This window comes from Pseudorasbora parva, chromosome 1 (genome assembly GCF_024679245.1).
Source record: "Pseudorasbora parva isolate DD20220531a chromosome 1, ASM2467924v1, whole genome shotgun sequence".
Lineage (NCBI taxonomy): Eukaryota > Metazoa > Chordata > Actinopteri > Cypriniformes > Gobionidae > Pseudorasbora > Pseudorasbora parva.
In genome coordinates, this window is record NC_090172.1 from 69628354 (window position 1) to 69656162 (window position 27809).

At 40.9% G+C, this 27809-nt stretch overlaps 1 protein-coding gene and 2 long non-coding RNA genes across 10 annotated transcripts in view; 2 read left to right on the forward strand and 1 right to left on the reverse strand.

Annotated features, from left to right (window-relative positions):
- nrxn2b (neurexin 2b) overlaps nt 1-27809 on the forward strand; it is a 474027-nt gene that overhangs the window by 255151 nt on the left and 191067 nt on the right. For 4 of the 8 annotated variants that reach the window (XM_067447624.1, XM_067447621.1, XM_067447619.1 and 1 more), the window contains one exon: nt 1690-1734. The exons of 1 other annotated variant lie outside the window; for it this stretch is intronic. In XM_067447624.1, coding sequence (XP_067303725.1) covers nt 1690-1734 — 45 coding nt within the window. The remainder of the gene's footprint in view (nt 1-1689; nt 1735-27809) is intronic. 3 more of the 8 variants (XM_067447626.1, XM_067447625.1, XM_067447620.1) reach the window with 1 other exon arrangement.
- Nucleotides 8843-11693, reverse strand: LOC137088572 (uncharacterized). The gene is made up of 3 exons (XR_010907561.1): nt 11623-11693; nt 11306-11352; nt 8843-9265 (listed from the first exon to the last, which is right to left on the reverse strand). It is a non-coding gene; the product is annotated as an uncharacterized lncRNA (long non-coding RNA).
- Nucleotides 23740-26770, forward strand: LOC137088583 (uncharacterized). The gene is made up of 3 exons (XR_010907562.1): nt 23740-24394; nt 25184-25229; nt 26749-26770. It is a non-coding gene; the product is annotated as an uncharacterized lncRNA (long non-coding RNA).

Sequence of the window (27809 nt, forward strand, 5' to 3'; positions counted from 1 at the left end):
TCTATCTATCTATCTATCTATCTATCTATCTATCTATCTATCTATCTATCTATCTATCTATCATGGACCAGCTGGAGTTTGTTTATTAAGCGAGCAGGGCAACCACCCAGTAGAGCATTACAATAATCTAGCCTTGAGCTCATGAACGCATCGACTAACTGTTCAGCATTTGGCATTGAGAGCATGTGCCGTAGTTTAGATATATATTTTTAAGATGATAGAATGCGGTTTTACAGATGCTAGAAACAATCAGCAAGTAACGCACTGAATTAAATGTGAAATTTTAAAGTGTAAATTATTAATTATTTTATTTACAACTTTTTACAGTGTACGCAAAACACACAATCATACACAATCGGCTGTCCTGTAGTGATTCTGATTGAACTCACTTGCTTGGGTTACTAGGGTGTTATTGAGGGGTTGCCAAGGCGTTGCTATGTAGTGTTTGGCCCTGGTACCCCCCTAATGTGCACCTGTAGTGTTTTTTAGCTGTTTTCTGGTCCAGCAGCTGTAAATGGTACCCCTACCCCTTAAGCTACCCATCACACACACACACACACACACACACACACACACACACACTCTCTCTCTCTCTCTCTGAAGTGAGTGCACTGCGAAGGCATGGGTCTGGATCATAATCCAGAGGTCTGGACGATGCATTGTAATAACAACTGTCTTTTATTCTAGGCTCAAGATGGCGGCACCCCAATGTCAATGTTTCTTTCTCTGAATTTCTTGAGTTAAACGTTGAAATAAGATGTTTTCCTTTTCATGTTGTTCACACTGTTGTGTTTTTGCCTTCTTTCAGTCGTCAGCCAGAGAAGAGCGATTTCTTGCTTTACCTCGAAAACCAAGTTTGGCCAAATTTGCCTGTAACGAGCCCTCGTCCGCAAACAGGCCACGCCCACTCACAGGACTAGCCAATCAGAATGATTACTAATACTGCTGTTCCTCTAGCCCCTCCCACACAATTCAGCCCCGCCCCTAATCTCCCCACGAGCCCCTTCTTTATGTGGAGAATGGTTTCCTAACTCTTGTGTCTTCTTACTAACCAAACAGCTTCAGATTCTTCCAGTTTGATTTTCATTTTGACCTGTTTGTGTTCCTTTGAAACGACTAACATCGTGTCATTCACGGAATGTGGGCCATCTGTTGTTTTCCCGAATTAACTTGCGTACTGACGTACTAACCATAATAACAATACTGTTGTCATGTTTTTCATTTTGGTTGACAAATCCTTCAATGAAGAGAGAGAATTCTTTCAATTTGGATCTTTACTTACGAAATCAGGAAAAGAAAGAGCCCGGCTGGTTTAACCTGTTAACTGTCGACGTCAAAACTCCAGCGCTTGTAACTTGGAAGAAAAAAAATATATATTTTTTCTCAGTAATTGGTAATTTGATTAATTTGGCTTCTGAAATTGCATGTCTAACCAAGTTGTGTTCCAAATTTGAAGTTGATATCACAAAAATTGAGCCGCTGAAAGCATTTAAACATTCTCCATAGTAAAGCAGTTCAATTTGTCTTTATCTTTATCACTTTAACCCTTTATCTACGATAATAACGAATATAAAGCACGCACAGACAGTTAACAGGCTACGACCGCTGCGTATTAAAAGACCTTTATTGACTTCACGATTTGTCATTCTATATATTTTTCTTTCCCTTCCCTTGTTTTTTTTCCTAAAGCACTCAGGCATTGGACACGCTATGGTAAACAAACTGCATTATATGGTAGATATCATTCTAATTGTCTTCTACTTTGGTTTGCCCTGGATTTCCGTTTCCTATTTCTATTCTGTTTGCTTATACTGACTACACAAACCCCCATTGGTATCAAGGTAGCAATGACACTACAGATATTCACTCTTGTCTCATTCGATCATCCTTTTCACTTTGTTTTGTCCATCCTACCCTAACCCTCCAGAAACCAGGAGTTAAAGACAGTATTCTTTATGGCCATGAGATAAAGAGTCCCTAACGCTGAACGTTTCGACTTGCATGATTTCGGATCATCTTATCCGGTGTGAAGACCGTTTAAGGTGGTGCTGGATCCCAGTGGCAGGCAGTACGGATAAAAGCCACACTCAAAAAAATGAAACGTTGGAATTACTTAATTTTTTAAGTACGTAACTGGGTTATATTGAATTTAATTAACATTCTTTATTTCAGTAAACCTACGTTTTTTTGTTTTTTTGTTTTTTTTTACGTACGGTTATTTCAATGCAATTTAGTTGAATCAGGTTAACGCTCTTAATTTTGTTTAAGTTATTCTAAAATAAATAAGTAATTCAGTTTAATTACAAATTTACAAATGTCATCTAACAAGAAAACCTTTTACACACTCGTATTGGCTAGATGATGGTTTTGTAACATCCATGGCGTGCCCAAAGTAGATGATTATTATTAAAGCAGCTTTAATTGTTATTAGCAGGTCGTCCCCCCGAGCACACGCTCTACACTCCACCACTATGATAACCTCTAGAACACACACTTTTAAACACCAATATTAAACATTACAACATCTCTCCAGTTTCTCATCTTGTTAAAAATACATAAAATATCACTTTATTTAAACATTTACTCTCTGAATTCGGCCCCTTTGCAAAGCATGATGGGAAGTGAAGGTCCTGTTTGATCAGGCTACTTGATTAAAACATGTTATCTGAAAATACAAACGTCAAGTCAGGGCTAATGTCCACCAGCCGGTTGTTATCTCAGAATAAACCCCTCCAGAGTGATCAGGACCCCGAGGCGAAGCGGAGCGTCACTCTGAAGGGGTTTATTCTGAGATAACAACCGGCTGGGTGGACATTATCCCGCTTATTACACGCCTACTAGTCTCAAATAAATTAGACACTAAATATTGTCTTGAGATTAAATATTTTATTAGCTCTTACGCAAAGCTTCCGCGAAGACAAACAGTTCCAGACTGCTTTAAGCCTTTATCTATCGCTGCTAAATGTTGAGAATGAATGCTGAAAGGGTTAGTTCAGCCAAAAATGAACCCAAGCCTCTGATTTACTCACCCTCAGGTCATTATAGGTGTTTATGACATTCTTCTGTCAGACAAATACAATCAGAGTTATATTTAAAAAGTCCAGGCTAACGTTAATCCCAGCAGTAGTTGGAGCTGTTTCTGAAGTCCATTAAATGCAGCTGTCCGTCAAATAACGTGCTCCACACGTCTCCGATGGGTTAATAGAGCCTTCTGATTCCAATCGATGCGTTTGTGTCAGAAAAATATCTATATTAAAAACGTTATAAAGGAAACCTGCCTTGAAGTCTTCCATTGTAACCCACGGCTGTTTAAGCCACCAGATGGCGCCAGCGTTAAGCACAGAAGTAGAACCGGTCGAGATAACTCGCAGTACCCGGATGAGCGGTGTGTGTTATCTGGGAATAACACACCGCTGGAATGAGCGATTGACCAATCAGAATCAAGTATTTCACAGAGCCGTGTAATAAGTCAATATAACATGAAGCGATCACATCTGCGTGTTAAATCGAGAAAAGCATCATGCTATAATTTTTTTGAGTGCAGCAAAGCTTGTGCGAAAGTGTCCAGAAATATGAATTCTGAGACGTTGAGCTCGATGCAGCTGTGAAACTGGTTCCATTATTGGTTTTGATATCTGGTCAAGGTGATGATCCTCGTCTCTCCGGCTGGATTTATTGCCCCTGGATCGGCCGCCCCGCTCATAAAACACTCCATTACAAGAGTGATGTATTCCCCAGATCAGAGAGCGTTTGAGCTGGACTGAGAGGATCGTCGGACGGTCCCAAAGCTGGACGTTTAATCACGTCATCCGGTCATTCAGGCCATGAGCGATGCTTTCATTAGTGGACACACTCATGGGACGACTAACCTAATTATTAAACATGAACAATTGATTATCACTGACGCTCGGGCGCCTGTAGAGTAATGTTACTGATGTCGGGAAGCTTTACACTGATCACAACAAACCTATTATCATATTATAGAGTTGAGTTCAACTGGCTTTTGTTTTTATACTTTATATTTTTTTGTTTTATATATATTTACATTTCTATTTAGCTAACAATTTATTTCCGTTTCACTTTTAATCTTTTAACCCTTATTATTTTAGGAACATTTCTAATAGGAATTTACATTTGTAATTGTTAATATTTTATTGAATTTATATTTCACTTTTACTATTAGTAACTTTTGTACTTTTTTAACATAGACATATTTAATTTCAGTTTTTACATATAATATGTTTTCTATTTTAATTCAATTTTGTTTGTAAAGTGTCAATATGTTTTACTATCAGGAATTTTAGTACTTAAACATATTTATTTCAGTTTGTGGCAACATTTGTCATTTGCATATATATATATATAAAGCTTTTATTTTTACTTCAGTTTTTTTTTAAACTAATTTTAACACTTGATCTTAAAAACATTTCTAACTATCAATATTACAAAGTTTTTATATTTTAATTAACATTGTAAAACATTTATTTAGCTTTAATTTTCATAATGTTTGTTCTTAAATGTGTTTATTACTTATTTGATTTGTCTTTTTTTTATTTGTATTTTTTTAACTAATTTTAGCACTGCTTCTTAAAAGTGTTTATTTCAGATAGTTGACGGAGCTTTTAACATACAATATTTATATTTTAATTAGCATTTTTAAAAGGTAGCACATAATAACTGAAAAGCGAGGCGTTCCCGCTACTGCCTGTCACTGGACTCGTCAAACGCTAAGCCCCGCCCCCAGCCCTGCGTGCCCTGTACTTCTAGAATAGGAACTGTGTTCATTAACATCGATACTAACTCAATAACAACACTTTAACACACTCTTACTTTGATATATGTGTATGTATATGTTGCCTAGCACATATATACTCATACACATGTGCATATGTATGAAGCTACAGGGATAAGCCAGTAAAGGGAATAGTTTATCATCAGTACAGAGCCGACTTTGAAAGCGTAGAGGTGGAAAGGCTAGCGTGATTGACAGGCCTTCTTCAGGATGATATTATCAGGCCGGGCCGCTTGCATTAGTATGCTATTATACAGATCTAATGAACTCTGGCAGGGGTTCGGCGCCCTAGAATGACAATATTCCCAGCCGGCCTGGTGTTATTTGGCCCAATGAAGGCTGGATAATTGGCAGATGGACAGACGTAGATGACTGACAGCTCGCAGCGCAGATGATCGTTACCATCGCTCATTGACCCTCATTCAGTCAGAACCGCATGCTTTCATCCGCTTGCAGCGAGAGGGAGTCTGCGATGCCCAAGCCGAACGAATCTCGGCTTGCACGCAAACCTGTGGACTCAAGTGTTCATCTTGATGTGCCCCCCCCCCCCCCCCCCCTTCTTCAGATTTAACCCCTTAATCAACTAAATGTCCTCGCCATCTGTGCCGTGATGTGACTCCGTTTCGACTCCTCTCTGCCTTCTGCTGCTGAGCGCTTTCGCTCAGATGATTACGTTCATTCCCGTTTGACATGGCCATCTTCATTTGCTCATCCAACTGCATGGCTTCTTCCCCATGTTGTGATGGTTCTTTCCTCTTAACCTCAAAACCCACCAAACGTGACAATTCGAACTCTTTGTCGAATCCAATCACGAAGGATTTCACCAATTGACTGCTACTACTCTACTAAAAGACTAAAACCCAAATTCTGTTACTAATCCGAATGAAACCTTTGTTGTAACTGTACTAACAACCATTTTTGTGTCTGACCTGCTCTTATTTACTAAAGTACTAACCTCCAACCCCACACATATACGAGCGCCTTACACACTCTCTGGGCCCGTCCTCTTCCTCCTCTTCCTCCTAATGACCCCTCAGTCTCACTAACTCATCCTTTGGCTAGTTCAGTCCTGATCGCTCTCGACTCGCTCGCGGTCCAGCTGCCAGCCACTCCCGCCGATTTCTTCCAGATTTACAAATGGGTTTTCATTGCAGCGTGCAATTTCTCCTTTGCTTTTTAACAGGTACAGGTAAGTAATCCTAAAGACCCGTCTCAAGAATATAAGGACAAAAGGCCAGATGGCTGAGGCATCTGGAGATCTCAGGTAAGGAAGATCACCAACTTCTGACAGACGGCGAGCTTTGCCGGATCACAGGGTTAGGCCACAAGGGTGAAGTGTCTGGCGACCAACTTATAACGCTTCAGCCGAGGTTATTGCAGTCTTTTAGTGTGTGTGTGTGTGTGTGTGTGTGTGTGTCGTTTAGGGATTTATTAATTCACCCCAAAAATCATTATGTCAGCATTTCTGAACGCTTTTTTACTTTGTGTTCGACAGAAGAAAGAAACTCATACAGGCGACATGAGGGTGTAAAGGATGAGTTTTGGGTCTATTGCTTTAAAGGATTAGTTCACTTTTAAATAAACTTTTTCTGAAAGTTTCCTCATCTCCATGTCATCCAATATGTCCATGTGTTTCTTTCTTCAGTTGAAAAGAAATGAAGGTTTTTGACGAAAACATTCCAGGATTTTTCTCCATATAATGGAGTTCAAGGTCCAAATGACAGCTTCAAACGGACTTTAACCGACACCAGACGATGAATAAGGGTCTTATCTAGCCAAACCATCGCTCATTAATACACAATTATGCTGAAAAGGTCAAGGTTGACGTAAGCGGAAGTTCCGAGTCAGTGTGTGGAAGGAGGACCATACACACATATTCAGATGTTTTTGTGTCAGTTTATCGTTTAAAGCGTTTTTCTGAACACTTGTAAACACTGACTCGGTACTTCCGTCTATTCATCGTCTGGTGTCGGTAAAAGCCCTCTGAAGCCGCACTGAAACTGTCATTTGGACCATGAGCCGTTTGAGGCCCATTGAACTCCATTACATGGAGAACTATCCTGGAATGTTTTCTTCAAAAACCTTCATTTCTTTTCCACTGATGAAAGAAAGACATGGACATCTTGATGACATGGGGTGTGGAAATTATGAGTAAAAGTTTATTTAAAAGTGAACTAATCCTTTAATGCTTGAGTCTGTCATTTTAGTCACTTTTACTGAAAGGACGTATTGTAGTGTGAGTGCATTGCTAATATCTTGCAGTGTTTTATGCTTTTATTAAAGGCCCGAGCCAAGAACGATAAAGATAACAATATTAGCGTCCACACCAAAGGACGATATCATTTTCTTTATTCTAAGCGCGTGCTTGTCTTTCAAATGCTCGAGGATGAACTCTGATTGGCTGTTTTTATATCTTTCATCAGCTGGAATAAAATCACTCTGAAAGTGATTTCAGCGATATCGTTTCTCTATATCGTTATTGTTAAAGCTGTGATGTGAACTTTTCTTTAATATCGAGAACGATTTTTTGACTATATCGGTGACAGTTTACAATACAGGTGCGCTAATATACATTAATTCAAGCTTAACTAATTCACAGATAATCATGAGTTAATGTAAGACTCGTGTAGAACTAACACATTTATTAATGATCACTGCATCAGCAACTAATGAAGATTCATCATCATTAATAGATTAAGTAATCATTAAATTGCTATCAGTTAAATATGTCATAATTCCCTAATAACATATTATATTAACTAATAATGTAAATTAACGTGTTAATTACCACAACAGGTCAAAGCCATGTATTTCGATTTCCAGTCGTCTGCTTTAATTAATCATTAGCTGATGATTTATAAAGGTATCATCATGTTATGACTTTACTTGTTGAGACATATGACTATTATTCAGTAATATGTCATTGTGGTTATGGATTTTGAATTCATTTTGAATTAGTTAATAGTCATGTGTCTCCACAAGTAAAGTCATAACATAATGAAACCTTTATAAATCATCAGCTAATGATTAATTAAAGCAGACACTGGAAGATGAAATGCATGGCTTTGACCCGCTGTGGTAATTAACACGTTCATTTACATTATTATTAATTTATTATTTAATCTATTAATCATACACAATGTGCATTAGTTGCTGATGCAGTGATCATTAATAAATGTGTTAGTTCTTCATGAGTCTTACATTAACTCATGATTATCTGTGCATTAGTTAAGCTTGAATTAATGCATATTAGCGCACCCGTATTGTAAAGAGTTACCACTATATATTTATCCTTATCTCTATAGCTATCATCCTTGGTGTAAACGGTCCTTTAGAGTGTGTTTAAATCAAAATCGCTGAGTTACTGTCATGAGCGTTTGTTCTCTCGTTTTTTGGTGGCGTTGACAGTCAAATCCCCTTCATTCATTGAAGAGCTGAACTTTGAGTGCTGTTCCTTTGGGCAGCGAGTTAGCTGGGTTACAGTTGTCTTTTGTACGGTTTGAAGCCACTTTGAATCTTGCCTGTGGATTTCAGGTGGGACAATAGACAGGAGAGCACATGGCACAGAAACAAACATGCCAAGCCATGTGACGTTAAATGTGTGCATACTCCGTTCTGAGCCGACCTCACACTCAGAGATGCTGATAATCAAACATGCCACTCATGTTCTCTTTCACTACACTGTAAAACCCAACAAGTTACGGTAACTCAAACCATTTGAGGAAACCGATTGCTTCAAACCAATTAAGTTTTAAAACCATTAAGTATGAGTACTGAAAACTCATATACATTGAGTTAAATTAACTCATATTTTAGTGTTGTTTAAGTGTTAAAACTTATATTTTAGTGTTGTGTTGATCAATTATTAAGAGTAAACTGAACTTAAAGATTTTAAGTTAATTTTATTAATTCAGTTTGAATTCAGGTAAGAAATTTAACTAAGTCTTAACAACTACATGGTTACTTAAATGGTTTTAGGAAACAGATTGCGGCAAATGGTTTAAGTTCATCAAACTCAAAGTGATTAAGTTACATAAGACTAAGCACAAGCTAACATTGGTACAAAATGAAGACAGAACAGGAGGGTATTTTTAAGTAATTTATTGAAATATAACATTTACATCATAAATACAGTATGCCATATGTTCACAAATATAACTAGACAAAAAATATTAGACTTTTTCACCAAATAAAACAGCACAAACATGTTTAAAAAAGTCATAACATTTAAATAACAAAACATATAAAATAAAAAAATTATGTAAAAAGGTACGTTTCCTCAAAAAGCAAAAGCACTGTATGATCTTTAATGTACTCTAAGTGTATTGCACTGACCGAAGACTTGGCAGACATCACCACCTCATCTTTAAAGACAATCAAAGCATCCAGTGGGTTTAAAGGTAACCTTCCCTCTTCCTCCTCGACAGTAAGGATGGTGACTGTTGGCTTCTGCACCTGGTCAAGCTCCTTTTTCTATATGCATTGGAAAAAAAGTTTGTATGTCACCACATATAAAAATAACCCTTGTCAGGGCAGACACCATATTTCAATTTTCATAAATAAAAAAAACGTTGTTATAAGGAACGGATTATTGTTGATTTAATTGGGCGTGTGCTTATTTAAAACCCTGTAGTTCAATTTTGTAAAGATGTTAAGTTGTTTGTCAGCAAGGTTTAATTGGGGGAAAAACATTTTCAGGGGTGTATCAGCCGAATGTTCTAGACCTTGAATTGAATGACGAATTGAATTAAATTGAATTCAAGCGATAATGCACACATTGCAAAACATTTGTTTTTCATGTCAGTATGTCATAAATAGAAAGAGGCAACAGTTTACTGTCAAAGATTTGTCGCTCACATCACGCCGCATCCAGTGTAGACAACATAACGGACTATAAGGGGCTCTTTTGTCCTGTCGCGCTGCTCACATCCGGTGTAGACAAAGTGAAACAAGACAGATTTGATTAACAAATTTTAAATGGATAATGGCAAGACATCCTTGGTGTAAATTACGTTCTTCTTTCAGATTAATATAATCAGAGCGGTATTAATAAATGTCCTGGTTAATCCAAGCATTATAATGGCAGTAAATGGCTGTCCAAAATTTGAAGCCAAAAAAGTGCATCTATTCATTATAAAAGTAATCCACATGACTCTGGAGGGTTAATAAAGTACTTCCGAAGTGAATCAATGGGTTTATATAAGAAAAATATCCATATTTAACTCGTTATAAAATAAGAAAATAACTAGTTTCCGGCGCAACGATGACGTCGGATATAGCGTAAAAAAGCATAACAGCCACGGCGTTGACGGCGGACGCAGCGTAAAAAACATAAATGATGTGACGATGATGTCGGGCGTTGCACAAGCGTTTTGAATCACGAGAGGATATTTTTCTTACACAAACCCATCGATTCAATTCAGAAGGCCTTTATTATTCCCCCGGAGCCGTGTGGAGCACTTTTAAAATGGATGGATGCACTTTTTTGGGCTACAAATTTTGGGCTGCCATTCACTGCCATTATAAAGCTTGGACGAGCCAGGACACGTATTAATATAACTCTGATTGTATTCGTCTGAAAGAAGAATGTCATTTACACCAAGGAGGACTTGAGGGGGGGAGTAAATCAGGGTGAATGATTCCTTTAAGCTTGAGCTGAGATTGGTTTATTATGTGTAAAATAAGCTTTTGCTGTGCTCAATGTATATGCTAATGAAAGCCTAAATTAAACGTTTTGAAGACTAGATTTTCAATGGACAGATTAAAAAAATTCTTATGTGTTTGGAACAATATGAGGGTTGGTAATTTATGAATCATGACTGAATTTGTATTGGCAAGTGGACTATACATTTAAGACAACTTGAATGATCAACTATCAGTCACTGTAACCACACCATGCATTTATGCTGGTGGCAGCTGAAAGGTTAACATGTTGCTAAATAAATGTAATGTAGTTTTGACATGTGTCCTACCTTGTGTCTTGAAAACATCTCCTGACTCTTCCTTTTAAATAGTAACAGACCTGCCAGGATCGTAGTTTTTTCTATGATTCATGACAAGACTTCTTTCAACCACTGCAAATCTAGCATTGCCAATTACCTTACACCTTTACAAACCCAAGGCAACTTCAGGATAACTGCCAGTGAAAATATAACACACGAAATGTTTCTGTTTATATTAGGAAAGCCGACTATAACAACAACTTTCAAGACTTGACCAGTATTCTCCTGAAGCAATACAACATGACTTTGAATGATAGACAGACTGGACTTTGGACTTTAAGCCTTTTAAAAAAATCATATTGCTTCAGAAGACTTACAAGTTGTCCTAAAAGACATTTATGGTCATAATTACGTTTGCAAAAATGGCAATTCATTCAAAAATTCAAATTGAAGAACAAACTTATATTTGTATGAACATTATGTAACTGTTCATAACGTTATCATTTGCATTTTGCACAGTAACGTTACAAAATTCCATTGATTTGTTCAATGTTAATTCTAACTTACTTACTCATAGAATTGTAGCCACGTTGCTGCCATTGCACCTTCGTCTTTGCTCTGAAAAGATTTAAAAGCATGGCAACAATGTGTTAGTGTGAGTTTCAAATGAGAAAACGTCATGAGAAACAAATAACAGTTTAAAATTGTATCTAACGTTAGCAAAACAGGATCTAAAATGCTCCTCAAGTCACTTTGTTCACCCCGGAGCTTCAGCTGCTTTAGTCAAATTAACTAGCATCACATATGATAGAGGAAACTCGAATTCGATTAACAATACATTTAAAACGGTTGTAATATAAGGAATGCGTGAGTTTGCATTAACGTTACCTTTTGCTTTAACGTAAGTTAGTTAACGTCACTGTGGCACGAGACGAGAGACATGGAAAGTTGGCCAACTGTCTCAAAAGCCAGCGTTTATCTGTCCGACTGTGAGAAAGCACAAACATATATTTTTTAATTCCCCGCTGACAAACTGCAGTGTAAAACAGCATAATTAACTCCAAACGTGTACATTACCGTTGATAACACTGGTGCAATAGCGCATTTGCCCCTAATGTTAGATTGTTTGCTGGCTAACTTTACACACAACATTACTGAGCTGGTTAATCTTCGGATAAACATAAAAGAGTTACGAAAATAACACTGAAAACGTTCAAACATGAGCGAAATATGAATAAATAAGTTTGAAACGCTTACCTTTTGTTTTTCTTGACTGTAGCGCGAGCCGTCCTGCTGTGACTGGACTGAAGGAGGGAAAATGGTGCGGTTTTTGTTACCTCGGAAACTCACTGGGATGATACTTTGACATGACTAAATGTAATGACTTTAAAAGAGCTTAATGTAAGACTGTAGGCTTAATATGAGGTAGATTAATGTATATACTATTGTTTATTTATTTATTTTATCAGCTTTTAGTTATTTAATTGGCCATAGATGTAAAATACTAGATTAAATAAATATCTGTAACTTAAACCATTAGAGTTAAAAAGTTTTAGTAACTTATTTAGATTGAGGTTTGCTTACAATAATACATTTTTGAGTTAACATCACACATATTTGTTAAGTTGAATTAACTTTTTTGGTAACATTAAGTAAAATGAACTTATTTCATTTAGTGAATTTCACTGTTAGGTTTTACAGTGTAGGAATTACGCTCTTTCATTTGACGTTGAGGTCGATTATGTAATGGCAGTCAAAGGTGTCCATTTGCGGCGGTGGTTCCTCCGTCGGTCAGTTTGCCGTTTGGGGCCGAATAAACAATCCGCCCGCACTCGTCTAATGCCGCATCAATGTGAAATCATTACTCAACAGCTGACAGGTGATCAATCCTGCCAGATCTATTAGAATAGCCCGATGACAGCAAGAATTGTATCAAGGAAAGTAGCAGTGTGTGTTCACGGTCAGGAGCTCAGTTTGGCTTTTCCAGTGACAAGCTAATCTGGACCGAACCACGACGCGGTCTTTCATGTCTCTTTGTGTATCCGTGTGAAATCAGAATCAGTGAATTGGTTTATTCATTTCAATGAAATGGTTCAGAGTAAATTGTGTCAGTTTACTTTTTTGTTATATATTAGCGATCGCAGCTGTTCATTTTGATGGCATTTTTAGTTTTAGTTGTATAGTATTGTTATAGTAAGTCATGTTTCAGTTGTTGTAGTAGCAGAATAATGCTTATGCTTAACTAAATCATCCCTTAAATGTATTTACTTGAGAACATATATGGTGTAAATATTTATGCTGTATATATTTTTAAACACAATCTGCGATTGCTTTCTTTTTGACAGTGTAATTGTGCAGTTTTTATTTTCTGATGATTATCTACAGTCATGGCCAGAATGATTGGCACCCCTGGTAAATATGATCAAAGATGGCTGTAATAATAAATCTGCATTGTTTATCTTTTTTGAGCTAGCATTAAAAAAATATGCAAAAATGTAACCTTTCATTGAAATAAATTAAAATAATTACAAGTGGGGAGTAAATCACATTATAAGATAAATGCTTTTCTTCAAAACACGTTGGCCATTATTATCGGCACCCTTTTATTAAATACTTTTTGCAACCTCCTTTTCCCAAGAGTCTTCTCCTATAATGCCTGATGAGTTTGGAGAACACCTGACCAGAGATCAGAGACCATTCCTACCTAATCTCTCCAGATCATTCAGATTCACAGATCCATGTTGGCGCTTCTTCTCTTCAGTTCAGCCACTCATCTTCTGTAGGGTTCAGGTCAGGAGTGGGACGGCCATGGCAGATGCTTCATGTTGTGTTCAGTGACACGTGTGTGTTGATTTTGATGTTTGTTTTGGATTGTTGTCCTGATGGAAGATCCAACCATGGCCCATTATAAGATTTCTAGCAGAGGCTGTCAGGTTTTGATTTTTTAACTTTTGGTATTTGCTAGAATCCATGTTTCCATGTATCTGAACTAGAAGTCCTGGACCTCCAGAAAAAAAAAAAATATATAAATATATAAATTGTCCACAACATTGCAGATCCAGTGGTATTTTTAATCATTGACCCGGGGTACTTATAATCCCTGTTTGAATCTGGTGTGTTTTCTGCCAAAAAGCTCTTATGTATAGTTTCATCTGACCACAGAAGAAGGTCCTGTTTATCTGACCAATGAATATGCTGGAGTTTATTTCTGGATGAGCAAGAAGGATTTTTCTTGAAACCCTCCCAAACAACATGTGGTGAAGTAGGGGTTGTTAGATTTTTAAAAGGCTTTCTGACCCCAAGATTCAACTATTCTAATCTCAATTCTCATCTGTGATCGTTGAAGAGTCTTTGTCCACTCGAACTCTCCTCCTCTCGTGCATTACGATATGGACACGCGTCCTCTTCCAGGCAGATTCCTAACATCTTTAGTTGATTGCACTTCTTATTTATTGCCCTGATGGTGGGAATGAGAATTGTCAATGCTTTAGCTGTTTCCGTACAGCCACTTTCTGTTCTGTGAAGCTCAACAATCTTTTGCAGTACATCAGAACTTTAATTAGTGGTTTTACTCATTGAGATGAATGATTAAGGGAATTTGGCCTTTGTGCTTTCTCACTCCAGTGGAATGAGAAGTCATAGCTGGACAATGTCATGTTCCTAGTCACCCTGGTGTGCTAAACACGGGAATATTAATGGGAATATACTTCAGATATATTTGACTCATAAAATAGTCTAGGAGTGCCAATAATCAGGGCCAACGTGTTTTGGAGAAAACCATTTATGTCATAATGTGTTTTCCCCCAAACTTTCCATTCTTTTACTACAACAAAAGGTTAAGTTTTTGCAAATGTTTTGAATGATAGATCAAAACGCTAAACTATTTTTACAACTATCTTTGATCATATTTACCAGGGGTGCCAATAATTCTGGCGATGACTGTGTGCAGTATTGTCCACTTGAGTTTTATCAGCCTTTTGTTCATGGGTTTAACTAGTAGCTTGTAACGTGACCATCTTTAGTTTCCGAGTGGTTTTCTGCTGACAGACGCTCGTTAAAGCTTCTCACCCTGAAGGGAAAGTGACAGTAAATGAGGTGTAACGAGTGTCTTCTGAGGATTCCTCTTTTACTCGAGTGTTGGAAGAGCACATGAATTCATCAGTGCAAAAGACCTGCTGCACGATGGCATCTGTATTCAGCACACATGCAGTTAAACTGTGTGTGTGTGTGTGTGTGTGTGTGTGTGTGTGTGTGTGTGTGTGTGTGTGTGTGTGTGTGTGTGTGTGTGTGTGTGTGTTATACAGTAGGTGTGGTTGATGTTGATTGTGTGTGTCAGGAAAAACAACACTTCAGTGCACACATGTGTATCTCTCTCTCTCTCTCTCTCTCTCTCTCTCTCTCTCTCTCTCTCTCTCTCTCTCTCTCTCTCTCTCTCTCTCTCTCTAATGCAGTGCTTTGTTTTATTCATTTTCTCCATCGTCTCCTCTGCTGCATCCCTGTAGTGTTTTTTTGTGGTGAACCACTGGAGTCACTGTTATTTCCTTATACACACACACACAGAGAGCATTTAAACCCGTCAGTGTTGATCCTCTAGGAACGCTTTAGTGAGGGATTACACGTTCTTATCTGAACATGCTCTCTGTCTTGTCACCAGGGGTTTTAGGGTAAATAAGTCAATATATCTCAGAGACAAACGGCCCATTAACACATTATCAGCTCCTGGAGCCTTTAAGATGCAGGAGCCTGAAGCACACCAGCAGGTTTGGATGCCACGTATGGATTTCACAGGTTATCTGCAGTGCGAAGCAGAACCGCAGGGCTGACGGTGCTTTTGTTTCTCTGAGATCAATCAACAGTTAACAACAGGGCCACAGCTGCGCTCCCGGCACACATATTTGCTGCATTTATGCTGTAAGACTTAATGCACATGCAATAATTACATTCTTTGAGTTCAATTGACATTCTTAACTGATATCGCTTCAGGACTCGCACAGAAAGATAGTACCAGAATCGTACAAAAACAGTGCTATTTTAGTTTAGTCGCATGATATTTGTTGTTTACTTTTTAACCATTTAATTTAGTCATTTTATTACTATAATTTTTTAGCAATGCTAGTCATATTTAATTTATTTTTATTTCAGTCTTTGTTTTTATTTTACAATGAAGGAGACTTGGAGCTGGGCCAGACCACCCATGATGAAGAAGACTTGGAGCTGGGCAAATCCATCTATGCTGAAGAAGACTTGGAGCTGGGCAAATCCATCTATGATGAAGAAGACTTGGAGCTGGGCAAATCCACCCATGATGAAGAAGACTTGGAGCTGGGCAAATCCATCTATGCTGAAGAAGACTTGGAGCTGGGCAAATCCATCTATGATGAAGAAGACTTGGAGCTGGGCAAATCCATCCATGATGAAGGAGACTTGTAGCTGGGCAAAACCATCCAAGATGAAGGAGACTTGGAGCTGGGAAAATCCATCCATGATGAAGGAGACTTGGAGCTGGGCAAATCCATCCATAATGAAGAAGACTTGGAGCTGGGCCAGACCACCCATGATGAAGAAGACTTGGAGCTGGGCAAATCCATCTATGATGAAGAAGACTTGGAGCTGGGCAAATCCATCTATGATGAAGAAGACTTGGAGCTGGGCAAATCCATCCATGATGAAGGAGACTTGTAGCTGGGCAAAACCATCCATGATGAAGGAGACTTGGAGCTGGGAAAATCCATCCATGATGAAGGAGACTTGGAGCTGGGCAAATCCATCCATAATGAAGAAGACTTGGAGCTGGGCAAATCCATCCATGATGAAGAAGACTTGGAGCTGGGCAAATCCATCCACGATAAAGGAGACTTGGAGCCGGGCAAATCCATCCATGAAGAAGAAGACTTGGAGCTGGGAAGGACCTTCATGATGAAGAAGACTTGGAGCTGGGCAGGACCATCCATGATGAAGAAGACTTGGAGCTGGGCAAATCCATCCAAGATGAAGAAGACTTGGAGCTGGGCAAATCCATCCATGATGAAGAAGACTTGGAGCTGGGCAGGACCTTCATGATTAAGAAGACTTGGAGCTGGGCAAATCCATCCAAGATGAAGAAGACTTGGAGCTGGGCAAATCCATCCATGATGAAGAAGACTTGGAGCTGGGCAAATCCATCCATGATGAAGAAGACTTGGACCTGGGCAGGACCACGGATGATGAAGAAGACTTGGAGCTGGGCAAATCCATCCATTATGAAGAAGACTTGGAGCTGGGCAGGACCTCCCATGATGAAGATGACTTGGAGCTTGGCAAATCCATCCATGATGAAGAAGACTTGAAGCTGGGCAGGACCACCCATAATGAAGAAGACTTGGAGCTGGGCAGGACCACCGATGATGAAAAAGACTTGGAGCTGGGCAAATCCATCCATTATGAAGAAGACTTGGAGCTGGGCAGGACCATCCATGATGAAGGAGACTTGGAGCTGGGCAAATCCATCCATGATGAAGACGACTTGGTGCTGGGCGAAACCATCCAAGATGAAGAAGACTTAGAGCTGGGCGAAACCATCCAAGATGAAGAAGTCTTGGAGCTGGGCGAAACCATCCAAGATGAAGAAGACTTGGAGCTGGAGAAACCATCAAAGCTGAAGAAGTCTTGGAACGGGGCGATACCATCCAAGATGAAGAAGACTTGGAGCTGGTCGAAATCATCCACGATGAAGAAGCCTTAGAGCTGGGCGAAAGCATCCACAATGAAGAAGACTTGGAGCTGGGCGAACCATCCACGATGAAGAAGACTTGGAGCTGGGCAGGGCCACCCATGATGAAGAAGACTTGGAGCTGGGCAAATCCATCCATGATACAAGAACACTTGGAGCTGGGCAAAACATCCATGATGAAGAAGACTTAGAGCTGGGCAGGACCACCCATGATGAAGAAGACTTGGAGCTGGGAAATCCATCCATGATGAAGAAGACTTGGAGCTGGGCAAAAAATCCATCATGAAGAAGACTTAGAGCTGGGCAGGACCAAACATGATGAAGAAGACTTAGAGCTGGGCGAAACCATCCAAGATGAAGAAGACTTAGAGCTGGGCGAAACCATCCAAGATGAAGAGAACTTGGAGCTGGGCGAAACCATCCACGATGAAGAAGTCTTGGAGCTGGGCGAAACCATCCACAATGGAGAAGTCTTGGAGCTGGGCGAAACCATCCAAGATGATAAAGTCTTGGAGCTGGGCGAAACCATCCAAGAAGAAGAAGACTTGGAGCTGGGCGAAACCATCCAAGATGAAGAAGACTTGGAGCTGGGCGAAACCATCCAAGATGAAGAAGACTTGGAGCTGGGTGAAACCTTCCACAATGAAAAAGACTTAGAGCTGGGTGAAACCATCCACGATGAAGAAGACTTGAAGCTAGGCTAACCATCAATGATGAAAAAGACTTGGAGCTGGAGAAATCATCCACAATGGAAAAGACTTGGAGCTGGGTGAAGCCATCCACGATGAAGAAGACTTGGAGCTAGGCTAACCATCAATGATGAAGAAGACTTGGAGCTGAAGAAACCATCCAAGCTGAAGAAGTATTGGAGCTGGGCGAAACCATCCAAGATGAAGAAGACTTGGAGCTGGGCGAAACCATCCACGATGAAGAAGACTTGGAGCTGGGCGAAACCATCCACGATGAAGAATACTTGGAGCTGGGCGAGACCAGCAGCGATGGATACTGATATCAACTCACTCACCTGAAAAGACTGGGATCTGGAACACAGCCTCTGGCAATCGCTCTGGCTCTATTTTTGGTGACCTCCAGCTTTGAGTCAGCGGTAGGCTGTGGCTTATCATCTTTGGTGGACATGGCTGAAATCTAGGTCCGTGGTGGAGTCGGGCTGGTGATGTCTTCCTCTATGGGGAAGGAGGTGAACAAGGATTTACACTGGACCAGCATTAACTCCATATACTCAGTGAATGTCCATTCGAGGACCGTCTCCGGGCTACACTCACTCAGGCTGGTATTAAAAAACACAGAGCAAGCAGTCGGGATAATAAGTAAGACATAGCAGGTCTAAGAAATCCCTGTGTGGTCCTCGAGGGCACAATTATCCTACTCATGGCAGAGTAGGCAGACAGCTGGTATATCCACTCTCCATCTCTCCCTGAGATTCGGTGTTCTGTCACTATTGCAGTGTGACTTTATCCATACGATGAGAATGATTTGTGAATACTGAACAATGAACAGAAAGCGCTAAGGGCTTAAATCCACAAATGATCAATGGAACAAGAAACCATGGACTATGAACCATTATGAACAACAATGATGCAAACTAAACTAAACATAACATGACAATGAATCAATTGAGACATGAATGTGACTGAAATGAAACATTGTTTTGTACAATCTTAGCTGTGTGTGTTTGTGTCATGTGACCTGTATAGAAACACAAAGGCGGTGTGATCTTTTGTCGATGCTTCATGCGTGAGGAAAATGATGGGAAATGCAGTTTCACAGCGGCCGATTGCATTAGTGTCTTAATGGAGCGACGGGTGATTTGTCTTCCCGTAAATCGCATCAAGCTATGCGTTCAGGTCACACGAGTCACAACTGGGCACAAACCTCGACTGTGGAAAACGATTGTCACGTAATCACTTTACACATATTACATAATTCCCCCAGTGGTTTAGCGTTAAATGCATATTTAATGCGTTTGCACACAAGTGGATTGTACTACCTGTCACTAACCTTTACATAACTCCCGAGGGACGGATACCATTAGAAAACGTGCCTTTGCAGAGTGAATATGAAAGTTGACATGATTTAGTGTACGATATTGACATGTCCAGTTTTGGACATGATGTGGCTCATCTCAAACTGTTATTCTTATATGAAATTAGTTATTTTGTTCAGCAAGGACGCATTAAACTAATCACAAATGACAGTAAAGGCATATACAGGCAGATCATTAATATAGTAAGCCAAAGCCAAAGCTGAGTTTAATTGACGCGCTCTCTGCAGACACTTCAGGGATGTGTTGGTCATATCCAGGTCCACCATCTGATCCGGATCCGGCCGACTGCAGTAAACCTCAGGATAAACAGAGAGACTAACATTAGTGTGTATGCCGTTCTTCTTCAGATGTATCGAGTACATCAGGTGTTATGGGCAGTGTTCCCGGTTCCGGCTGACCGAGTTAATGCAGCCTAACAATCATTAAACTGATGTGAATAATATAAATTGATAATGTTCTGTGTGTATGCCATAGTAAAGAGATGTGTTTTTAGTCTAGATTTAAACTGACAGAGTGTGTCTGCTTCCCGAACAATGCTAGGAAGACTGTTCCAGAGTTTAGGAGCTAAATAGGAAAAGGATCGACCGCCTGCAGTTGATTTAGATATTCTAGGTATGATCAACTGGCCAGAGTTTAGAGACCGCAATAGACGTGATGGAGTATAATGTGTTAAGAGCTCGCTTAAGTACCGGAGCTAAACCATTTAGTGCTTTGAGTAATTAGCAGGATTTTAAAATGTCTGCGATGTTTAATAGGGAGCCAGTGCAGTGTTGACAGAACTGGACTAATATGATCATACTTCCTGGTTCTAGTAAGAACTCGAGCTGCTGCGTTTTGGACCAGCTGGAGTTTGTTTATTAAGCGAGCAGGGCAACCACCCAGTAGAGCATTACAATAATCTATCTATCTATCTATCTATCTATCTATCTATCTATCTATCTATCTATCTATCTATCTATCTATCTATCTATCTATCTATCTATCTATCTATCTATCTATCTATCTATCTATCTATCTATCTATCTATCTATCTATCTATCTATCTATCTATCTATCTATCTATCTATCATGGACCAGCTGGAGTTTGTTTATTAAGCGAGCAGGGCAACCACCCAGTAGAGCATTACAATAATCTAGCCTTGAGCTCATGAACGCATCGACTAACTGTTCAGCATTTGGCATTGAGAGCATGTGCCGTAATTTAGATATATTTTAAGGTAGAATTCAGTTTTAAAGATGCTGGAAACGATATAAGATTGGTATCAAAGAGCACACCCAGGCTCCTCACGGACGACGAGGGCTTCTGAACAGCCGCAGTTTTTGTGAGCTTATTAGGAGACTGTATTTTTTATTTTTAATGACCTAGTGATGGTACAGACATGGATGTTTGAAATGCGAATCCAGTATTTATGGCCTAATACAGTAGTTGTGGACGCTATAGAGTAGAATGTTTGGCATTCTAGAGCAATTGTTTGACTAGAGGCGTTCCTGCATGATGAAACCTCAGGAAACACACAGATGTGTAGATGCTGGGAGAAATTCTGACAATTATGAGCATCATCAGTGTTTGTGTATTTCTGGCTGTAGACCGTAAAACGTGCAGCGATGAGAGAGGGTTTGTCATGTAAAGTTGCATTGGCGTATTACTCACCTTTACTATTACAGAAATACTGGGAAATGAAACATTATAAACACTATGACGGTGTATTTTAGTTCATATGAGGAAAAAAACACTGCTTATTTTTGGGGAAATGTAGTTCATTAGTCCGGTCATAAAGACGGGAAGTTCAGTCTCGTTGTTGCATCACAGACGGTTTACATTTATGCATTTGGCAGACGCTTTTATCCAAAGCGACTAACATTGCATTTTAAGATACACATTTTTGGTCAATTCTTGGTTTGAGATGAAACAGAATCCGTTAATGCAGACGAAAAATATCAAATAACTGTTAAAACGATAACAGACAGCTGAAGGTCAGCTGTAAATATAAACTATATGTTCCTCTGAATATCAGCCACAATAAATGATGTGAAGCGTGAGCCGTAGCTCAGTGTGTCAGTTCAGGAGTGTGTGTGAGAGATTAACCTGAGGTTGTGTGTGTCAGTTCAGGAGTGTGTGTGTGAGAGATTAACCTGAGGTTGTGTGTGTCAGTTCAGGAGTGTGTGTGTGAGTTTAAGCTGAGGTTGTGTGTGTCAGTTCAGGAGTGTGTGATGAGTTTAAGCTGAGGTTGTGTGTGTCAGTTCAGGAGTGTGTGTGATGAGTTTAAGCTGAGGTTGTGTGTGTCAGTTCAGGAGTGTGTGTGATGAGTTTAAGCTGAGGTTGTGTGTGTCAGTTCAGGAGTGTGTGATGAGTTTAAGCTGAGGTTGTGTGTGTCAGTTCAGGAGTGTGTGTGATGAGTTTAAGCTGAGGTTGTGTGTGTCAGTTCAGGAGTGTGTGATGAGTTTAAGCTGAGGTTGTGTGTGTCAGTTCAGGAGTGTGTGTGTGAGTTTAAGCTGAGGTTGTGTGTGTCAGTTCAGGAGTGTGTGTGAGAGATTAACCTGAGGTTTTGTGTGTCAGTTCAGGAGTGTGTGTGTGAGTTTAAGCTGAGGTTGTGTGGGTCAGTTCAGGAGTGTGTGATGAGTTTAAGCTGAGGTTGTGTGTGTCAGTTCAGGAGTGTGTGTGTGAGTTTAAGCTGAGGTTGTGTGTGTCAGTTCAGGAGTGTGTGTGTGAGTTTAAACTGAGGTTGTGTGTGTCAGTTCAGGAGTGTGTGTGTGTGAGTTTAAGCTGAGGTTGTGTGTGTCAGTTCAGGAGTGTGTGTGTGAGTTTAAGCTGAGGTTGTGTGTGTCAGTTCAGGAGTGTGTGTGTGAGTTTAGGCTGAGGTTGTGTGTGTCAGTTCAGGAGTGTGTGTGTCTGTGTCAGTTCAGGAGTGTGTGGGATGAGTTTAAGCTGAGGTTGTGTGTTTCAGTTCAGGAGTGTGTGTGTGAGTTTAAGCTGAGGTTGTGTGTGTCAGTTCAGGAGTGTGTGTGAGTTTAAGCTGAGGTTGTGTGTTTCAGTTCAGGAGTGTGTGTGTGTCAGTTTATGCAGAGGTTTTGTGTGTCAGTTCAGGAGTGTGTGTGTGAGTTTAAGCTGAGGTTGTGTGTGTCAGTTCAGGAGTGTGTGTGAGTTTAAGCTGAGGTTGTGTGTGTCAGTTCAGGAGTGTGTGTGTGAGTTTAAGCTGAGGTTGTGTGTGTCAGTTCAGGAGTGTGTGTGTGTCAGTTTATGCAGAGGTTTTGTGTGTCAGTTCAGGAGTGTGTGTGTGAGTTTAAGCTGAGGTTGTGTGTGTCAGTTCAGGAGTGTGTGTGAGTTTAAGCTGAGGTTGTGTGTTTCAGTTCAGGAGTATGTGTGTGAGTTTAAGCTGAGGTTGTGTGTGTCAGTTCAGGAGTGTGTGTGTGTCAGTTTAGGCTGAGGTTTTGTGTGTCAGTTCAGGAGTGTGTGTGTGTGTGTGTGTGTGTGTGTGTGTGTGTGTGTGTGTGTGTGTGTGTGTGTGTGTGTGTGTGTGTGTGTGTGAGAGTTTAAGCTGAGGTTGTGTGTGTCAGTTCAGGAGTGTGTGTGAGTTTAGGCTGAGGTTGTGTGTGTCAGTTCAGGAGTGTGTGTGATGAGTTTAAGCTGAGGTTGTGTGGGTCAGTTCAGGAGTGTGTGTGAGTTTAGGCTGAGGTTGTGTGTGTCAGTTCAGGAGTGTGTGTGATGAGTTTAAGCTGAGGTTGTGTATGTCAGTTCAGGAGTGTGTGTGTGAGTTTAAGCTGAGGTTGTGTGTGTCAGTTCAGGAGTGTGTGTGTGAGTTTAGGCTGAGGTTGTGTGTGTCAGTTCAGGAGTGTGTGTGTCTGTGTCAGTTCAGGAGTGTGTGTGATGAGTTTAAGCTGAGGTTGTGTGTTTCAGTTCAGGAGTGTGTGTGTGAGTTTAAGCTGAGGTTGTGTGTGTCAGTTCAGGAGTGTGTGTGAGTTTAAGCTGAGGTTGTGTGTTTCAGTTCAGGAGTGTGTGTGTGAGTTTAAACTGAGGTTGTGTGTGTCAGTTGAGGAGTGTGTGTGAGTTTAAGCTGAGGTTGTGTGTGTCAGTTCAGGAGTGTGTGTGTGAGTTTAAGCTGAGGTTGTGTGTGTCAGTTCAGGAGTGTGTGTGTGTCAGTTTATGCAGAGGTTTTGTGTGTCAGTTCAGGAGTGTGTGTGTGAGTTTAAGCTGAGGTTGTGTGTGTCAGTTCAGGAGTGTGTGTGAGTTTAAGCTGAGGTTGTGTGTTTCAGTTCAGGAGTATGTGTGGGAGTTTAAGCTGAGGTTGTGTGTGTCAGTTCAGGAGTGTGTGTGTGTCAGTTTAGGCTGAGGTTTTGTGTGTCAGTTCAGGAGTGTGTGTGTGTGTGTGTGTGAGTTTAAGCTGAGGTTGTGTGTGTCAGTTCAGGAGTGTGTGTGAGTTTAGGCTGAGGTTGTGTGTGTCAGTTCAGGAGTGTGTGTGATGAGTTTAAGCTGAGGTTGTGTGGGTCAGTTCAGGAGTGTGTGTGAGTTTAGGCTGAGGTTGTGTGTGTCAGTTCAGGAGTGTGTGTGATGAGTTTAAGCTGAGGTTGTGTATGTCAGTTCAGGGGTGTGTGTGTGATGAGTTTAAGCTGAGGTTGTGTGTGTCAGTTCAGGAGTGTGTGTGTGTGAGTTTAGGCTGAGGTTGTGTGTGTCAGTTCAGGAGTGTGTGTGTGAGTTTAAGTTGAGGTTGTGTGTGTCAGTTCAGGAGTGTGTGTGTGTGAGTTTAGGCTGAGGTTGTGTGGGTCAGTTCAGGAGTGTGTGTGATGAATTTAAGCTGAGGTTGTGTGTGTCAGTTCAGAAGTGTGTGTGATGAGTTTAGGCTGAGGTTGTGTGTGTCAGTTCAGGAGTGTGTGTGTGAGTTTAGGCTGAGGTTGTGTGTGTCAGTTCAGGAGTGTGTGTGTGAGTTTAGGCTGAGGTTGTGTGTGTCAGTTCAGGAGTGTGTGTGTGAGTTTAGGCTGAGGTTGTGTGTGTCAGTTCAGGAGTGTGTGTGAGAGAGTTTAAGCTGAGGTTGTGTGGGTCAGTTCAGGAGTATGTGTGTGTGAGTTTAGGCTGAGGTTGTGTGTGTCAGTTCAGGAGTGTGTGTGTGAGTTTAGGCTGAGGTTGTGTGTGTCAGTTCAGGAGTGTGTGTGTGAGTTTAGGCTGAGGTTGCGTGTGTCAGTTCAGGAGTGTGTGTGAGAGAGTTTAAGCTGAGGTTGTGTGTGTCAGTTCAGGAGTATGTGTGTGTGAGTTTAGGCTGAGGTTGTGTGTGTCAGTTCAGGAGTGTGTGTGATGAGTTTAAGCTGAGGTTGTGTGGGTCAGTTCAGGAGTATGTGTGTGTGAGTTTAGGCTGAGGTTGTGTGTGTCAGTTCAGGAGTGTGTGTGATGAGTTTAAGCTGAGGTTGTGTATGTCAGTTCAGGGGTGTGTGTGGGATGAGTTTAAGCTGAGGTTGTGTGTGTCAGTTCAGGAGTGTGTGTGTGTGTGAGTTTAGGCTGAGGTTGTGTGTGTCAGTTCAGGAGTGTGTTTGTGAGTTTAAGCTGAGGTTGTGTGTGTCAGTTCAGGAGTGTGTGTGTGTGAGTTTAGGCTGAGGTTGTGTGTGTCAGTTCAGGAGTGTGTGTGATGACTTTAAGCTGAGGTTGTGTGGGTCAGTTCAGGAGTGTGTGTGTGTGAGTTTAGGCTGAGGTTGTGTGTGTCAGTTCAGGAGTGTGTGTGATGAGTTTAAGCTGAGGTTGTGTATGTCAGTTCAGGGGTGTGTGTGTGATGAGTTTAAGCTGAGGTTGTGTGTGTGTCAGTTCAGGAGTGTGTGTGTGTGAGTTTAGGCTGAGGTTGTGTGTGTCAGTTCAGGAGTGTGTGTGTGTGAGTTTAAGCTGAGGTTGTGTGTGTCAGTTCAGGAGTGTGTGTGTGTGAGTTTAGGCTGAGGTTGTGTGTGTCAGTTCAGGAGTGTGTGTGATGACTTAAAGCTGAGGTTGTGTGTGTCAGTTCAGGAGTGTGTGTGTGAGTTTAAGCTGAGGTTGTGTGTGTCAGTTCAGGAGTGTGTGTGTGTGAGTTTAGGCTGAGGTTGTGTGTGTCAGTTCAGGAGTGTGTGTGATGACTTTAAGCTGAGGTTGTGTGTGTCAGTTCAGGAGTGTGTGTGTGAGTTTAGGCTGAGGTTGTGTGTGTCAGTTCAGGAGTGTGTGTGTGAGTTTAGGCTGAGGTTGTGTGTGTCAGTTCAGAAGTGTGTGTGATGAGTTTAGGCTGAGGTTGTGTGTGTCAGTTCAGGAGTGTGTGTGTGAGTTTAGGCTGAGGTTGTGTGTGTCAGTTCAGGAGTGTGTGTGTGAGTTTAAGCAGAGGTTGTGTGTGTCAGTTCAGGAGTGTGTGTGTGAGTTTAGGCTGAGGTTGTGTGTGTCAGTTCAGGAGTGTGTGTGTGAGTTTAGGCTGAGGTTGTGTGTGTCAGTTCAGGAGTGTGTGTGTGAGTTTAAGCTGAGGTTGTGTGTGTCAGTTCAGGAGTGTGTGTGTGAGTTTAGGCTGATGTTGTGTGTGTCAGTTCAAGAGTGTGTGTGTGAGTTTAAGCTGAGGTTGTGTGTGTCAGTTTGTGAGTGTGTGTGTGTGTGAGTTTAAGATGAGGTTGTGTTTGTCAGTTCAGGAGTGTGTGTGTGAGTTTAGGCTGAGGTTGTGTGCGTTTAAGCTGGGGTTGTGTGTGTCTAAGCTGAGGTTGTGTGTGTTTAAGATGGGGTTGTGCGTGTTCTTCGCTGTGTGTGTGTGGTGTGTGTGTGTGTGTGTGTGTGTGTGTGTGTGTGATGAGTTTAAGCAGAGGTTGTGTGTGTTTAAGCTGAGGTTGTGTGTGTTCTTTGTTTAAGCTAAGCTTGTGTGAGTTTAAGCTGAGGTTGTGTGTGTTTAAACTGAGGTTGTGTATGTTTAAACTGAGGTTGTGTGTGTTTAAACTGAGGTTGTGTGTGTTGAAGCAGAGGTTGTGTGTGTTTAAGCTGAGGTTGTGTGTGTTCTTTGCTGTTTGTGTGTGTGATGAGTTTAAGTAGAGGTTGTGTTTGTTTAAGCTGAGGTTGTGTGTGTTTAAACTGAGGTTGTGTGTGTTGAAGCTGAGGTTGTGTGTTTAAGCAGAGGTTGTGTGTGTTTAAGCTGAGGTTGTGTGTGTTCTTTGCTGTTTGTGTGTGTGATGAGTTTAAGTAGAGGTTGTGTTTGTTTAAGCTGAGGTTGTGTGTGTTCTTCGCTGTGTGTGTATGTGTGTGTGTGTGTGATGAGTTTAAGCTGAGGTTGTGTGTGTTTAAGCTGGGGTTGTGTGTGTTTAAGACAAGGTTGTGTGTGTTTAAGCTGAGGTTTTGTGTGTTTAATCTGAGGTTGTGTGTGTTCTGCCGTGGTGTGTGTGTGTGTGTGTGTGTGTGTGTGTGTGTGTGTGTGTGTGTGTGTGTGTGTGTGTGTGTGTGTGTGTGTGTGTGTGTGTGTGTGTGTGTGTGATGAGTTTAAGCTGGGGTTGTGTGTGTTCTGCCGTGGTGTTTGTCTGTGAGTTTAAACTGGGGTTGTGTGTGCTCTGCCATGGTGTGTGTGTGTGTGTGTGTGTGTGTGTGTGTTTGTGTGTGTGTGTGTGTGTGTGTGTGTGTGTGTGTGTGTGTGTGTGTGTGTGTGTGTGTGTGTGTGTGTGTGTGTGTGATGAGTTAAAGCTGAGGTTGTGTGTGATTAAACTGAGGTTTTGTGAGTTTTAACTAAGGTTGTGTGAGTTTAAGATGAGGTTGTGTGTGTTTAAGCTGAGGCTGTGTGTGTTTAAGATGAGGTTGTGTGTGTTTAAGCTGAGGTTGTGTGTGTTTAAGCTGAGGTTGTGTGTGTTTAAGCTGAGGTTGTGTGTGTTTAAGCTGAGGTTGTGTGTGTTTAAACTAAGGTTGTGTGAGTTTAAGCTGAGGTTGTGTGTGTTTAAGCTGAGGTTGTGTGTGTTTAAGCTGAGGTTGTGTGTGTTTGCAGCTGGGGTTGTGTGTGTTTAAGCTGAGGTTGTGTGTTTTGCCGTGGTGTGTGTGTGTGATGAGTTTAAGCTGAGGTTGTGCGTGTTTAAGATGAGGTTGTGTGTGTTCTGCCGTTGTGTGTGTCTGTGAGTTTAAACTGAGGCTGTGTGTGTTTAAGCTGAGGTTGTGTGTGTTCTGCCGTGGTGTGTGTGTGTGTGTGATGAGTTTAAACTGAGGTTGTGTGTGTTCTGTTGTGGTGTGTTTCTGTGAGTTTAAGCTAAGGTTGTGTTTGTGTGTGTTTGCAGCTGGGATTGTGTGTGTTCTGCCGTGGTGTGTGTGTGTGTGTGTGATGAGTTTAAGCTGTAGTTGTGTGTGTTCTTCGC